Source organism: Pelodiscus sinensis, chromosome 3, assembly GCF_049634645.1.
Source record: "Pelodiscus sinensis isolate JC-2024 chromosome 3, ASM4963464v1, whole genome shotgun sequence".
Lineage (NCBI taxonomy): Eukaryota > Metazoa > Chordata > Testudines > Trionychidae > Pelodiscus > Pelodiscus sinensis.
This window is the reverse complement of record NC_134713.1, coordinates 66617728-66633999: the sequence shown is the minus strand read 5'-3', so window position 1 is coordinate 66633999 and position 16272 is coordinate 66617728. Positions and strand designations below refer to the sequence as shown.

Genomic DNA, 16272 nt, shown 5'->3' with positions numbered 1-16272 from the left:
GGGCATCAGAGGAGGACTTAGAGCGTGGAGATGCTGTCTCAGGCTAGCCGAGGGCTGTGCTTAAAGGGACCCGACCCCCACCCCGGACAGACAGTTCTCAGGGGTGCCCCACTTGAAAACCAGTCCTGGCTTGGAGTGCCCGGAGTGCCCACACTGGGCACATCACAGCACTCGGCCATCAGCCCGGCTGCACTTGCCGCAGGCTGCCAACTGGGGAGAGGGGACAATTGGGGGGCTGCAGGAGAGCTTCCATCCCCAGAAGCCCGCAGAGCCAGCCCAGTCCTCCCCATTGGGGGCTCGTACCCCATTTCCCCCTCACTTCCTTCCACTTACCCTTCCCTAGCCCCTTTTCTTGATGTACAAAATAAAGGACAATTGTGGTCAAAAATGAAATCTGTCTTTATTGAACAAAACTGGGGGAGACTGGGAAAAGGAGGTGGGAGAGGGGAAGAGAAAGGCTGGGAGAGGGGAGGGCAACTAACATGATCAGGGGTTGGGAACAGGTCCCAGATGAAGAGAGGCTACAGAGACTGGGACTTCTCAGCTTAGAAAAGAGGAGAAGGAGGGGGGACAGGATAGAGGTCTCTAAAAGCAGGGGTTGGGTGGAGAGGGTGCATACAGAAAAGTTCTTCATGAGTTCCCATAAAGAAGGACTAGAGGACACCAAAGGAAAGGACTGGGTAGCAGGCTTGAAACTAGTAAGAGAAAGTTGTTGTTCACAAAGCAAATAGTTAACCTGTGGAACTCCTTGCTGCAGGAGGCTGTGAAGGCTACAACTAGAACAGAGTTTAAAGGGAAGTGAGATCAAGTCATGGAGGTTGGGTCCATGAGTGGTATTAGCCAGGGGGTAGGAGTGGTGTCCCTGCCCAAGGATTGTGGAAGGCTGGAGAGGGATGGCACGAGACAAATGGCTTGGTCACTGTCTTCGGTCCATCCCCTCCAGGGTCCCTAGGGTTGGCCGCTGTCAGCAGACAGGCTACTGGGCTAGATGGACCTTTGGTCTGACCCAGGACGGTCATTGTAAGCTCAGGGCTCAGGGTCGGGGGTCTCAGTGGACCCCATTGATTTTCATGCACTCCTGCTCCTGGGTGGCCAGGCTGGCAGCTCTCCTGCCCTAGCCGGCCACTTTCCTGTGCCTAGTGCGGAGATCGTGGACAAGGTCCACGATGTCCGCACTAGCCCAGGAAGGTGCCCCCTCTTGCGGTCCCGGGCAAGCTCCCGAGAGCCGCCAGCCTGGTCTCGGGAAGAGGGGGTGGGCTGGGGGACATCGGGTGGGTGGCTCTGTGCCGTGCCAGGTGCAGGGTCTGCTGGCTGGGTGCTGGCAGGCTTGCACCTGGCACGGGCACCGTAGCCAGCCCGTGCCCCTTTAAGGGGTCCGGGGCCGGGAGAGGGGCATACGAGTTTCCCTGGTGTTGGCCAGAGTGGCCACCAGGGAAACCCGGGGAGGGCTAGCCTCCCACTAGTTCGAATTAAGGGGCTACACACCCCTTAATTCGAACTAGCTAGTTCGAACTAGGCTTAATCCTCGTAAAATGAGGTTTTCCTAGTTCGAACTAAGCGCTCCGCTAGTTCGATTTAAATTCGAACTAGCGGAGCGCTAGTGTAGCGCCTATGAATGTTAGTTCGAACTAACGTCCGTTAGTTCGAACTAACATTGTAGTGTAGACATACCCTCAGAGAACAACAATGTGTCAGGACAGACTTGATTCACTTTCCCTATTGTGTATGGAAGCAGACATGCTTCGTCGGGTCAGCTTCAATGAACTTATCCAGAATTTTGCAATCAGAAAATCTAGAAAGAAGCTATTTTAATTTCAGCATACATGTAAGTTTTGTGTCATTTCGAAAAATAAAATTTTATTTTATTATATAGTATTGTTTTTATTTTGAATTACATATGGGGGGCACCATAATCTTTTCAGTGGTTAGGGCCTCTAAAGGTCTTAATCTGGCCCTGCATTCAATACTAAATAAGTGTATTACTGGCAAATTTTAAACTGCATAATTTTAGTAAGAACAGTGTGAATATTCAATATGTTCGGTGGGAGTGAATCAAAGCCAGCTGATCAGAATGTAGATTCCTTTAAATCCTTTTCTGACTCCTGGTTTTCCTTAATTGATTTGCAGAGGTATTCAAACAGCCATTGTTACTGTTGCTCCCCATAGATCAGCAGGTAATTTAGGAGCTTTTCAACCACAAAAACAATGAAAAGAAGCTGTAATGGAGTCGTGCAGTCAGCTATTACTTGAGTTTGTTGCCTTTTACCATCACTACTTAAAAATTCCCAAGTGATTCAGGGAGCTGGTTGCCTTTCTACCCACAGTTTACAGAGCATTGTAAGCACACAGTGTTATATTTATGAGCCAGAAAGCAAAAGTGTGTCAGAGGGGAAGTTAAAGTGGCTTCTCTGTAGGATGTTGTTAGTGTAAAATAACTGATTTATTTGGATATGTTTCTGTATGCTGCAGCTTGTAATCACAGTGGGGAATTTCTCTGTCATTGATCCAGAGCAATAGGTACTAATGGCATAATACAGTGGTACTCAATAACCTTTTATCACAGGCTGCTTTGTCCTGTGGAGACTTAACTGAGGGCCAAAGATATACACTGTAACAAAAGCTATTGTTGTACATTTTTGTCTCAACTTTAAAATATTCACTTCAAAAGCTGTCATGGTTTCTTCTGCCATTTTTGTATGTACTACTTTATAATTTTGGCACCTTAGTGCAATAATGAATATACACAAATGTTTCAGAACAGCCAAATTCCCTTAGAAAGAGAGGTAGACCAGATCACTATCAGAAGCTGAGTATCCATTCCATCACACAGCACAGACTTTGTTCCCAAAAATGCTCCACAAATAATGCTGCAGTAAACAATTAAGGGAAATATTTACACCAGCAAATGTATACAAAGATATGGGGCAAGATTTGATTTTAGCTATGCCTGTGTAAACCCAGAGAGACTCTATTGAAGTCAGTACCAACATACACTTTCTGGGTTAAATTGTGATGGTCTAGTATAAGATATTGTGTGGAGCTGCACCATCTCCCCAAACTCCCTAGTTACACCAGGGGGAAGAGTAATTTGCTTCCGCCCTTACGCAGGACTGATAATAGAGAAACAGAGAGATTTTATTACCTCCTTGAACAGCCACATAAGGGCTGATAATAGACTAGTGCTAATATTTTCCTATTTTGGTGTCTTTCTATGTAGACTTTTGCATGTACTGTACATAATGAGCCATATACTAAGCTCAGTTAAAATGGAAGTAAATTTAGAGCAATTGTAGGCTACTATAATCTTCAGAGAAAATAGACAATATATAGTTGAAGGAGACATTATTTAAATAAATATAGTTAATGGAATGACTAGTAATTCCATTTATTATTTGCACTTTTTAGGAGGTAAACCTGAATGCTGAAAGCATTGTTAATTGATACAGTATACCCTTATGGAAAAATGTTGCTAGTAGTTCATGTAATTTTATTGTACCCTACAATAAATATTTACAGTGATATAAAACTAGATCTGAACACTGCATTATGAAAAATCTACTGAATAATTGCAGCATATTTTGGAGAGGCAACAAATTACAAGGCCAAAAGCCACGCTATAAATGCTGTTAGGATGCTGTACCATTAAAGTAAATGGGAGCTTTGTTACTGATTTCAGAGTATAGAATCAAGTCCTAATTGCCATGTCTTTTTATAAAATAAAGAGATATATGAAAAATAAGTAAACAGTCAACCCTGTTCTCTTACTGGACATAATATTACTATGGCAACACTGATAGTTAATGAGAAAACACCGTTTGCATCCATTGTTCTGCTATCATTGTATAATAGGGATCCCCCAGTCTTGCAGTGTTTACTGTCATCAGTTCAATGGGATATTTTGTGTGTGTGTGCCTAATTTAGGACTGCAGTATTGAGCCTCTCATTCCTTAAGGATTTGAGCAATTTTCCTTAATGCAAATACCACTTCTACATGAATATGTTCTGCTTGGAAATGTTATTTCAAGACAGATTTCTCACAAAGCACATCAAATGAAAAGTTTCCATGACAGATGTTGCTGGATGTAATTGCACTGCCTTGATGTATGGAACTTTTAAGTCTAACAAATCTTGGAGAAATGGCTGAGTAGCTCTCTTTTGCTGAATATTTTTATGAAAACTGCATTTCAGATGATTTTGTGCTAAAAGTGCCTTACTTGCTGATATACAGCAAACTCCAGCTTCCCATACTTTTAGTTTTTCAGCTGTCACTTTTTTTTCCATTCTGGTCTCAAGTTAATACAAAGAGGAAAGCATTTCATTTCACATCCGTCACTGTACTTTGGAAATGTTATCACACTGTATTGAGGAAAATTCTAGGACTGAGAACTGTGGAGACTTAAGTACATTTATGTAGCTCAGGATATAGGTTAAAGACATGGTCAAGGAGTGGGTTTGAAAAGTGTTCAAAAAGTTCGGTAAAAAGGATTCATTTCTAACACTGTCATTGCAGTTTTTTTATCTAAGTACTCATATATATTATTAATAATGTGTGATGTGGTTGGTTTAGGGAGGTGGACGTAACATATTGCGCTACCAAATACAATGTTCTCTTCATAGCAAAGTATTTCCTTGGAATATCCTGTTCCTTTTGACACTTCCATTTTAATTTACTCTACAACCTGATCTAAAAATGATGACCAGCTTGAAATCCATAAAACTTGAAGGCTTTATCAGTAAAGCCCAGCAGAGTTATATTTCTTTATGGCCACGATGTTGAAACCTGGTGAAAAATCAATTTTTTCTTGTGCTGAATGGTATATTTGAAGCACTTAGAAAAGGGGAAAGGGTAGGCAGAGTGCCTGTCATGCTAGCAGTGCATTCTTCTGCAGCATGTGTAAGGACATCCACCTGTCAGCTCTGGTTGGCTGTGAGTGTATGAGGCACAGGTTGTTGTGTCAGTGTGAAGGAAGGAAATGGGAGGTGAGGAACGTCAGAAAGGAAGTTGGTAGCAGAGAGTGTTCTGAAGACCGTGTTCCCCAGCAGAGCACATCATAGAAATAATTAGTTGGATTCTGAGAAATGGTATCTCTTGGGAGCACTGGTGCAGGGGGAGCTGAAGAATGAATATAACCCTCCTTCCCCATCAGGTTCATAGCTGACTGGGAATGCTGTCAGAACTGTCTCTACCTCAAGCATCTTTGCTATAGATCCTTCCACAGCTACCAGTTTACTGGAATGGAGAAATACAGCAGCATTTCTTTAGCAATGTAGCCATAATTCTAGTTTTGCTTTTGTTGTTGTTTAAGGCTGTTTATGGGATGATTTTTTATGCTGTTTTTTAGCTCTACTGGTTCCTTTTATGGAATGGATTAACATGGTTGGATTTTTTTTGAACTCACAAAAACATTATAGATTCAATAATTCTAATGATTTATTAAGTATGCTCATGACCTTCAAGAAACCTGTGGGGAGGTGGCTGACATGGATGTAAGGATCAGAAAAGTCAGAGGAAAACATCAATGAAAATATGATACAAAGCAGTATTATGAGAGACAGAGACTAGGGTAAGCTTACCATAGAGAGAAATTCTAATGAAAAAAAAAATACAGAGCTGCACCTCTTATAAGAACCTCAGAAAATGCAGCCCAGGAGGCATGGTAAAAGTGGCATAAAGTCACCTCTGTGTCTGAGCACTGGTTCCACAATTCAACCGGTAAAGTTGGAGCAATCTACCTTATTGCTTCAACTCCCAGTAGTTTTGCAGAGGCACCCATGAACTGATCTGCTTGTCCAAATAGCCAGAGTAGAACACTTGGGTCACAATCAATCTCTTGCCAACATTGCTCCTCTTCTTCTCCCACCAGAGGCTTCAAGCCAGCTAAAATGTGTCTTAGGGTCACCTACACCAACCTCGAGCCACCTTACACCAAGGGAATTACTGACTGTGGCCTTTGTTAGCATTAATACACAGAACAGTGTTCCCTTTAACTAGGAAAAATATTTTACTTTACTTTTAAATCAAATCAATTTTGGAAGGAGCTGCCAATTAAGAACTCAAAGTAGTTTTGCACATCTACAATATAATTTGGAAGATTTGCAAAACAGTCAAATTTTCCTCCTCTTAATTTGTTTTCTTCATAGGAAAAGATTAAATAGTCCTTTGTTGTTGTATGCTTTGTGCAGGGGTTAAGTGGGAGCCATGCATAGTTCACACTATTCCACAATATCCTAGATAAGCAAGGTTAACTAATCCCAAAGTGTTCCTTGGTTAAAAATATAAAAAGTAAATAGGATGAAAACCAAAGGGAGTGAACATTGGAAACAATTTCAGATGGCCTCAGTAATGCATAATTGTATTAGATTAAGTTGACATTAACAGTTTTGGACATCTAAAGTTTTAAATTAACAGACTGAAAATGTTTTACTGCGTGAAACAGAATATGATACATGAAACACAATTCCCCCTCTGAAATTCAACCAACATGCTGTTGCTACTCATTTAGACAAAGAAGACAACTGGTTAATCATCATAAAGAAAATTAGACAGAGTAAATTGGTTTGCTGCATTCCAGAGTCTTAGCTACCAAAGGAGTATATGCCACTAATTAGAGTGAAAATACTCCAAGCATGGAGAGAGAAAGAGAGTGAGAGAGAGAGAGAGAGAGAGAGAGAGAACTTGATTTTGAATTTGGAATGCTTCTACTAAACCAGGAAGTTTGTATGATACAGTTATAAGATGTTATCAGTTCAGCAGCCTATGTTAGGGGACTTCAACTTTGATTTGTTGACTAATGACATAATAGGTCATAATGAAAATTATCAGGCATGGATTGAATCCTTTGTTTCCCAGGATTCTCTAATGAAACATAAATAGGTTACATTTTAAAAGGTATACTAATGCACAATTAAAATAAAAAGAGGTTGGGGAATGCAGAAATTGAGTTTCTTAGAGCAACATTAACTTGGCCACGCTGCACATATTTTCATGTTATTTGTACAGCATTTAATTTTGCATTTAAATAAATATTACACATATTTTTTAAATGAAGAGGAGAAAAATGCTTAATATTGGAATTGGTTCAAATTAGGTAAAGTAAAACAGAATTCACTCACTAGCTGCAGCAAAAGGCCCCAGACTGTTTTTGGGTTCCTTCTGGATAGAGCCTAAATCTGTCACCAGGCCGATTATTTGTCTTAGATGAGATACAGCCACCACAGTGTGACATGATGCATGATCTGCATCTCTGAAAAAAAGTCTCACTTTTTTCCCCCCAAACTGATGAGTTATGATAAACAGACTCTCACAAAATGGAGGAGAACTTTTTCAAAGACCGTTTGAATCATGGAATCCACAATATTTTGTCACTCATGATTTTCTCCTGATGCTGATATTAAGCAGTCATTTATAAGGGTTGAGTTTTGTGCATTTCATGATACATTTATCACTTCAACTGGGCAGCAGATGGGTTTCATGAGGATCTTCTAAAAACAAAAAGCCTTAAATGCACTCCTTTGGAAGGGTATCACAATTCATGAGTATTCCTGTCTAGCTCAGAATTCTTCTATGGAATTCTTTCCATAGGACAAGAGGTTATAACCAAACAGGTTATACATGTTATACAACTCACATTTGCACAATGCTTATATTTGGGTCATTTTCTGTTCCATGTTGTAATTTACTTTTTTCTTGTCCTTTCCTCATCTTTGGAAATGCCCCTTGGAAAGATGGTTTCACTAGATCCACTCAATAATAAAAATGAAAATCTGTCACCATTCAGTAGCATTAGAAAGGATTAGCATTAGAAAATTATTCGTTTTACCCAGAACTTGGATCCCTATTAAGAAAAATCAAAATGACTTGTGCACTAACCTATTCAATCACTTTATAACTTAACGATCACTTTATCTGATCAATATATTTTTAAATGAGACGCTGCTGTCATACTCTTTGCACACCATGCTTGAAGTTCCAGAATTCACCTGTTTTTTGTGGTATGTGCATCAAAAGAATCATGCAGGAGGGAAAAACATAGGGTATAGCTTTTGTTGGCTGGGTTTTGTTATGTTTTGTTTTTTGCTTTTGCGGGAAAGGTTGGAACGGGGTTTGTTTTCCTTTGTTTTACCTCTTTCTCCCCAACCCCCACAAGAACATGCTGTATTAATTAATTTGTCAAAGCATTGAGATTAAGACTTGAAAATTTCACCCAAAAGGAATGTCTCAGGAAGATTTGAGTGAGTGGGGAAAAAAAGTTTTATAATTGAAACAGGTTTGCAATCTTTACTATGTAAGGTTCAATACAAAGCAAATGGGTAAAAGAATATTGCTGGTAATTGTTTGAACTAGATCTAGAAGCATCCATTTGAAATCAGCCCTGGTATGATAGTCTTTATCTTTCTTTCTCTTCATTTTGATTTTTTTTTAAATTTGTCAAAACACGTTTAATAAATATTTGTACTCCTAGTTTGCCACAGGAGATCAATCTGAAAACTTACTTTCCTGGCTTAATTAGAATTCATTTGCTTAATTGTCATTCTGATCCGATCAATTCCAGTTTTGCAGTAGCTTGAACAATGCTATCTTGTTGCTGTTTGCGTTTTAATTTAGATTTGTATTATAGTTTATGAACAGTAATAAGGTCCTGCTTGAATATTCATTAACTTTTGAATTGTGAGCTATGAAAAGGTGCTTTCCTTTACGTTAATGAAAGCATCACAGCATGGGACTGATTGGCAGTGACATTTGATTCGAGACATCCAGCAAATTTGCTCATTGTTTATTGACGCGTCTCGTCCAAACAGCTCCCTCGCAAGTTAGTGAAGTAATGAAAGAGAGAGTACTACAAAGGAGCGTGGAGCTTTCCTGGCAGGAACCAGAACATCCTAATGGAGTCATCACTGAATATGAAATCAAGTATTACGAGAAAGTAAGTGCAGGTGAAATGCATAGTGGTGTGCTATTTGCATCATGTCATCCCATTCTTCCATGGGCAAATGTTAATGCCGTGATAATTACACCAGCTATTATCTCTTGGTGTCATTTCAGGCTGTAGTTGATTTTTAATAACCATCTTCCTATCCCATTAGTTTATTATCATCATGGGTACTGTATATTGTATTTGTATATTACACAAATGAAAACATCCACTCGATAGCATACACGATCTTGCCCATTTTTATAGGACTACAATAAGCAGAGATGTGAATGTTTTTGCAAGAGACTTGTGACCTCTTATCCCTTGTATTTAATACTTCTAGGCTGTTGCAAGTATGCTGTTGAGATCAGACATAAAGCTCCTGATCATTTGTGGTCATAAAATGTCCTGTGTCGCTTTTCCAGAGTTGGGCAAGTTACAACTGATGTCTTCAGTTTTCATCTGTTTTCCCTGAAATTTCAATTGGATACATTATTTTTCATTTGCCCCACTAGAAGCTTTTGATAATGTGTTGGTAGTGGGGGATTGCATTTCCACGGTGAGTGAAGTTATCTTTGTATATGTAGAGTGAAATCCTGGTCTCATTCAAGTTAATGGTTGTTTTGTCATTGACACCAGTGAGTCCAAGAATTCATCCACAACCTGGGGCTTTTTTTTTTAAGTTTGAATCTTCTAGAGTGAAATATGCCCTATACATGCAAGATACTAATTAGTGCTATAAAACTTATTTTAAAAGGCTGAATTAAGATATAATAAAGGATAAACAAAAGAATGGAGTCCTTTCATGATCGCTGTTGAAAGATGTATTTTAACTCCATGGCCAAGCCAGTGATTATATTTATTTCAGAGCTGAGTATGTCAAGTTTCTAGGTAACATACAATTAGGTAAATTCAGAACAGATTTTATCCATTTTCAAAAGTCTCATCTAGTTTTCTCTCCTGAATAACACAAATTTCTGATGGATTTTTACATGAATTAGAAAGATTAAAAATATAGAGAGATGAATGATCATATCTCTGAATTAAATGGTTTAATTACTCTTATTACAACACTTGTCAGAGCTGCATATCTCGATTTTTATATCTTGCAATAGAAATATGATTGTTTCTACAAGTTAATTCATTATGTTCATGCACACAAAATAGCGAAATTCTACTCTGGAATAAATTACAAGTCTTCACATGCTTAGCAATGGCTAACAGTACTTTTTTTTTTTTTTTGCAAATAAAGGCCATTTTTACATATACAAAATAGTTTTTCGTCTATAAAAATCATCATTGTATTTGTAAGACAGTGAAAATGCTGGATAAAATCACAAAACATTTAGCTTTTTTGAGTAAGACTTATGAGAATATGATTTTTGTTATTTATTTGATATATTTATTTTGTTTTAGTGAGCTGTGATAGTAGGATATTCGTAATCAATATATTAAAACACTGCTATGATGGAAATATCTGCCAGGCATCAATTAAAATCAAACGAATGAAAATTCAAGTAGGGATGTAAGCGAGTAGACAAGTAGTCGACTACCCAATAAGTTTAGGCTTACCAGGTAGTCAACTACTCAACTACTCTCTCTCCCCCCGCCTCCACTGCCTCTGTATCAGAGGCAGCAACAGGGTTGGGGGCGGGACAGGAACCATTGCTGGGGAGAGCCAGCTTAAAATCTGCCTGCCACCCCCCCCCCCCCCCCCCACGCTTCTGCCTATATCAGAGGGAGCAGTGGAATTGGGGGTAGGAGAGGCTGCTGTGAAGCAGCCTCTGCCCGTGTTGGACCTGCGCTGGGCAGAGGCTAGTCCCTGTTGAGACCCCTAATGGACAGGGACTGCTGGACACCAGTGCAAGTTGGGACTGAGAAAGCCCAGCTCACTCTGGTCTGGGACTGCTGCAGCTCTGCATTTTAGATGTAGAGAGAGCAAAGCTACAGCATTCCCAGCTCTGTCCCAGCTGAGTGCCTGGCTCTTACTACATTTAAACTTCAGAGCCGCAACGGAGGTAGCTCCTGGACTGGCACCTACCCTTATTGACTACTTGTGTAGTGATACAAATTGTATCGACTACATGATTAGTCAATGACCCGCCTCTTAACATCCTTAAACTCAAGACTAAGGCACTGATCTTACAAATGTTTTCTCAGAAACTAAACTTTGCCTCTATGAGTAGTCTTTTGAATTCAGTGGGACTGCTCATGTACATGCCCTTACGTATTTTAATTGTGAAATGGTTGTTTTGGGTTTTTTTTACAGAAAGAGTTGCACAATGTACATCCTTAAAAAAAAAAAAAACCTTCCTGAGTTTTCATCTTGTTTTGGAACCAAACTGTTATCAAAAGTTTCTGGGGTTCTGAAATGTTCAGAAATCTCACGAGTCTTAAAAAAAAAGAGAAAGAGAGAGAGTTCTGTGGCACCTTAAAGCCTAACATATTCAAAATCTTGAGGGTTTTTTCCTTCCTCCCTTTCCCTTCTCCCCTATTTATTTTGGGTCTGTACATCCTAAACTCAAAACTCCGGTCATCTGAAGAAGTGAGCTATGCCCACAAAAGCGCATGATACAACATGTTTTGTTAGTCTATAAAGTGCTACCAGACCATTTGTTGTTTTTTAAGTTTATCCTGTACAGACTAACTCGTCTACTCCCTGAAGCTTCAAGATTAAAATCTGTTAGTCTTTAATGTGCCACATGACTTCTTGTTGTTTTTGCAGATACAGACTAACATGGCTACCCCTCAGACAAGTCTGTTCTTCTGAGATTTTTAGCCCTCTTTTCCCTTCTAATACTAGAGGCTGGCATAGATCAAATAAGATTAATTTATCTATTTGAACCCAAACTTCTAGTGTTCTACTGATGTTTACTGTGCTAGAGTTACAGAACTATTGCCATTACCTTGTATTTCTGCTTCCTTCTCCTTCCTTTTATCCCCTTTTCTCTCCACATACGCAATCCTTTTTGCTTATAAAATGACTCGTTCTCTCTTGGGGAAGATATGAAAAATATTTCTATACTAACTGACATGTTCACTCAAAAGACAGAGTGGACAAACCATGGGAGAAGGCATTATCACATCTGATACAAGAAATCTGACACATCATATGAAATGCTATATTTCAGAAAAAGAGCTTAGCTATTACATTGAAACACAGTGGACAGAATTCTCCACTGGTTTAACTGGGCAAAATGCCATTGAAATCAACAGAGCCGCCCATATCTACACAGAAAGAAAATTTGGCCAAACAAATGCCTTGTATCGGATGCCATCTGAATTTGTTTGTCATTTCTGTTTCAGCTTATGTAGCATTTAAAAAGTGAATGATTATGTATAGATATTGCTATTTATGTTATATTTTTTTCTGGTTCAGATCCTGAATTCCCTATTCCGTTTTTCATCTGTTTTACCTTATGCAGTAGAATTAATTTGAATCTGCCTGAGTGAAATCTGAGTTAAAATGTAGTCAAGGATCAGTGTTTGGCCCAATACCTGGTATACTGTTTTTGGAAACAGAAATATGTAGAAAGGAAAGTAAGTAGCATTGCTCTAATGAAGAAAGAGAGCTTCCTATATCTTTTGAGACAGTGGGAGTTGTCTGAAAAAAGGATTCAGGCTAAAACCTATTTTCGGTGGAACAATAAGAGAAATTGATTTTGTTAAATGCAGGAGCTGAATTGTTATGATACCATTTTAATATTGTTCTTCAACCAAAAGAGAACATCTTTGGAGTTCACTGACAATCATATCATTCACACATCAAAATCTGAGGAAATGAGGCACAAAGGCAGTCATTTTATCTCTGTATTTTTATGACTAAACAGCATGTGCTTCCCATTTACATTTTATGTCATTTTAAGAACCCCTCAATGAAATGACACTATGTTGAAATGCTCCACAGAGTGTACTACATTCTTTATATGGGGGAAAAAACACAGCAAATTGAAATAAACTACCAGGACTAAGTTGTCAGTTGCTTGTGTGCTACTATAATAAAATCTAACCTATAAATATAATTTCATTCTTTGACTTATTTTTTCTAGGATCAAAGGGAGAGGACCTATTCAACAGTAAAAACCAAGTCTACTTCAGCTTCCATTAATAACTTGAAACCAGGAACAGTGTATGTTTTCCAAATTCGTGCTTTTACTGCTGCTGGTTATGGAAATTATAGTCCCAGACTAGATGTTGCCACACTAGAGGAAGCCACAGGTAAATGTATTTGCATTTGAAGACAATTAACATTTTTGGTAGAAAAAATAATATGCTACAGTGTTATCTGAACTAGAAAGGATTGAGTTGGTACCAAATTTGTATTTTTTTGTGGATGAAATCTTAAACGTTGTCAAGACATGAATTACTAAATTGTAGTTTGGTACAGGTAATAAGCTACTGAGTTTTACCACAGCCCTACTAACTATAGTACTATACTCAGCCGGGGAAGAATTGTAAACAATTGGTTACCCCTGTCTGATGGCTTCGTTCTATAGAGAGAAGACATGTATGGTCCAAATGCTACCTTATGCCCTCTCATAAAATTCTCACATAAAAGGGGACTGATGGAACAAGGGAGGACCCTATAGGAGTTTCCAATAATAGGAGTGTGAAAAAAGAATGTGCCTCTACAAACACACTCTTTGCCAGGTCATTTAATTGTTTTCTAAGATGCATATAGCCTTCTTTTCCCCCTAACTCTTCACTACCACATAACTACATATGGTGAAGACATGCAGTCTGTGCACGCTTTGTGGGACCAAATGGGAAAGGAAGCAAAAGGATGAAGAGCCTGAGAATGTTAGCCAATGAGCTCTAGAAACAGTGAAATCCCTTATACGAACTACCTACCTAGCAGGTCCACAACTCTGCAGCCTCTGTAGTAAAGGCTTTCCTGTTTGGGGTTATCTGCTTCAGGCAGACCTCTGTGCCAAACAGCTCAGCCTGATGCGGAGCCAGAATATGTAGCCCTACCATTGCTTACAAAGTGAAAAGGCCATGAATATTTTGTATGCTAAATGTGGTATTTCTTTAGACTTTTTGTAGAATTTCCATCCCAAGATACACATTCAGTTCCTGACTTTAATTGTATTCACATATTACAGCCATGCAACAGAGGAAGTTCATCGTTAGGTCTTGCTCCTGATCTTGATTTGAAAAAAACGGCAGACTGTGGAAATGAATTTCAGTCCAAATTATAGCACATCCTGTTCTTTTCATTTTAGCCAGCCTGTTGACAGATTTTGCTTTGAATAGATTTCTGGCAAATAAAGTCAATGTTTAGTCCTTATTTATGATTCTCTCTGTTTTAGGCACCCATCACCTTGGTTTCAGAGTTCTAATGATCAGTGTCTATAGTTTATTATCTGTAATCTGTTTCATTTTGGCTGACCAAGCATAAAGAGGGTCTCCATGTTTATTGTCCAGATTGTAGATCAAAATACTCACTGGCTGTGTCTAGACTGCATCCCTTTTCCGTAAAAGGGATGCAAATTAGACACATCGCAATTGCAAATGAAGCGGGGATTTAAATCCCCCTCGCTTCATTTGCATAAACATGGCTGCCGCTTTTTTTCGGCTCGGAGCTTTGCCGGAAAAAAGCGCCAGTCTAGACGGGGATCTTTCGGAAAATAAAGCCTTTTTCTTAAAAAAAAAAAAAAAGGAATAAGGGATCTTTCGGAAAAGGCTTTATTTTCCGAAAGATCCCCGTCTAGACTGGCGCTTTTTTCCGGCAAAGCTCTGAGCCAGAAAAAGTGGCAGCCATGTTTATGCAAACGAAGCAGGGAGGATTTAAATCCCCGCTTCATTTGAAATTGCGATGTGTCTAATTTGCATCCCTTTTATAGAAAAGGGATGCAGTCTAGACACTGTCACTGAGATTATTCCTAAAATTATCTATGCTATACATTTTTGACAGGATCTCCCAGTATCATTGTGTATGCCAACATCTCACAGACCTGGAAATACAATTGTCTAAATATTGTATAGGCTTTTATGTACCCCATTCAGGATACTTATAATGGAAAATTACAGACAGTCTAGCAATACAGTATGCACTGCAAAATTTTGAAGTTAGTGTAGGCAGAGCGTGACACATAGTAGCTTTCTTTTGTGACATTCCACATAAGTTGCCTCATTCCTCAGTTAAAAAAACATGGTTTTCACAATGACAGAAATGCCTCTGGATTCAGTTCGCTCTTTTTCTCATCAAGTTTAAGCATCTTCTCTTCTCTATATGGTTTTAATAAAGTACAGTGGAGGATATTTTTAATATTAGTTATTTACACTGAATACACATTTGTCACATGCATTTATACTACTGGCCTTACATTATTTCTAGTTCATGTCTCATATTCCTAAAGCTCATAGAATCATAGAATAATAGGACTGGAAGGGACCTCAAGAGGGACCTCAAGACAATTATACATGCTGTAGAGTTTCAGACAGCCACCAGCACCAGTCAGCAAGGAATTTTTTCTCCCCAAATATATTTAGGGTTTATTTATCTCCTTTCTGTGAAATACCAGGGATAGCCATAGGTGAACATGGAACACTGGGAGGGAAGTAGACCAGTGATCTGAAGTGGCATTGAGCATTTTATTTCTTTCGGGTGCTTGGCTAGCAGGTTCTTGCTCACATGATCTGGGTCTTACTGTTTGCCATACATAGGCTGGGGAAGGAATTATCCCCAAGTTAGATTTAACAATGACCTTTCCCTTCAGTGTGTGCATGCGGATCACTGGCAAGGATTATCTGGGTATATCTAATAATTTCCCTACCATTGTGGAAGCCTTGAGCATGGTGTTCCTTAATCTCTCCTCTTCCCTCTCTGTAAACAGAACAGTCTAATCTCCTGTGTATTGTAACACTTTGATTTAATTTCATTTTGTTTCATGTTAGGTATAGTGTGTGGTTGCCCCTTGGTCTTCATGACCTGTGATGTACAGAAAGGCCATAGATGTTCTAGTGGTCCCTTCTGGCTTTAAACTCTGTGGGCTCGTCTACACTGGCCCCTTTTCCGAAAGGGGCATGTTAATTTCACAGGTCGTAATAGGGAAATCCGCGGGGGATTTAAATATCCCCCGCGGCATTTAAATAAAAATATCCGCCGCTTTTTTCCGGCTTTTAGAAAAGCCGGAAAAGAGCGTCTACACTGGCCCCGATCCTCCGGAAAAAAAGCCCTTTTCCGGAGGATCTTATTCCTACTTCGAAGTAGGATCTTATTCCTACTTCGAAGTAGGAATAAGATCCTCCGGAAAAGGGCTTTTTTTCCGGAGGATCGGGGCCAGTGTAGACGCTCTTTTCCGGCTTTTCTAAAAGCCGGAAAAAAGCGGCGGACATTTTTATTTAAATGCCGCGG

At 39.3% G+C, this 16272-nt stretch overlaps 1 protein-coding gene across 4 annotated transcripts in view; it reads left to right on the top strand.

Annotated features, from left to right (window-relative positions):
- EPHA7 (EPH receptor A7) overlaps window positions 1-16272 on the top strand; it is a 188651-nt gene that overhangs the window by 145603 nt on the left and 26776 nt on the right. For all 4 annotated transcript variants that reach the window (XM_075923900.1, XM_075923899.1, XM_075923902.1 and 1 more), the window contains 2 exons: window positions 8800-8924; window positions 12962-13130. In XM_075923900.1, the coding sequence (XP_075780015.1) occupies window positions 8800-8924; window positions 12962-13130 (294 nt within the window). The remainder of the gene's footprint in view (window positions 1-8799; window positions 8925-12961; window positions 13131-16272) is intronic.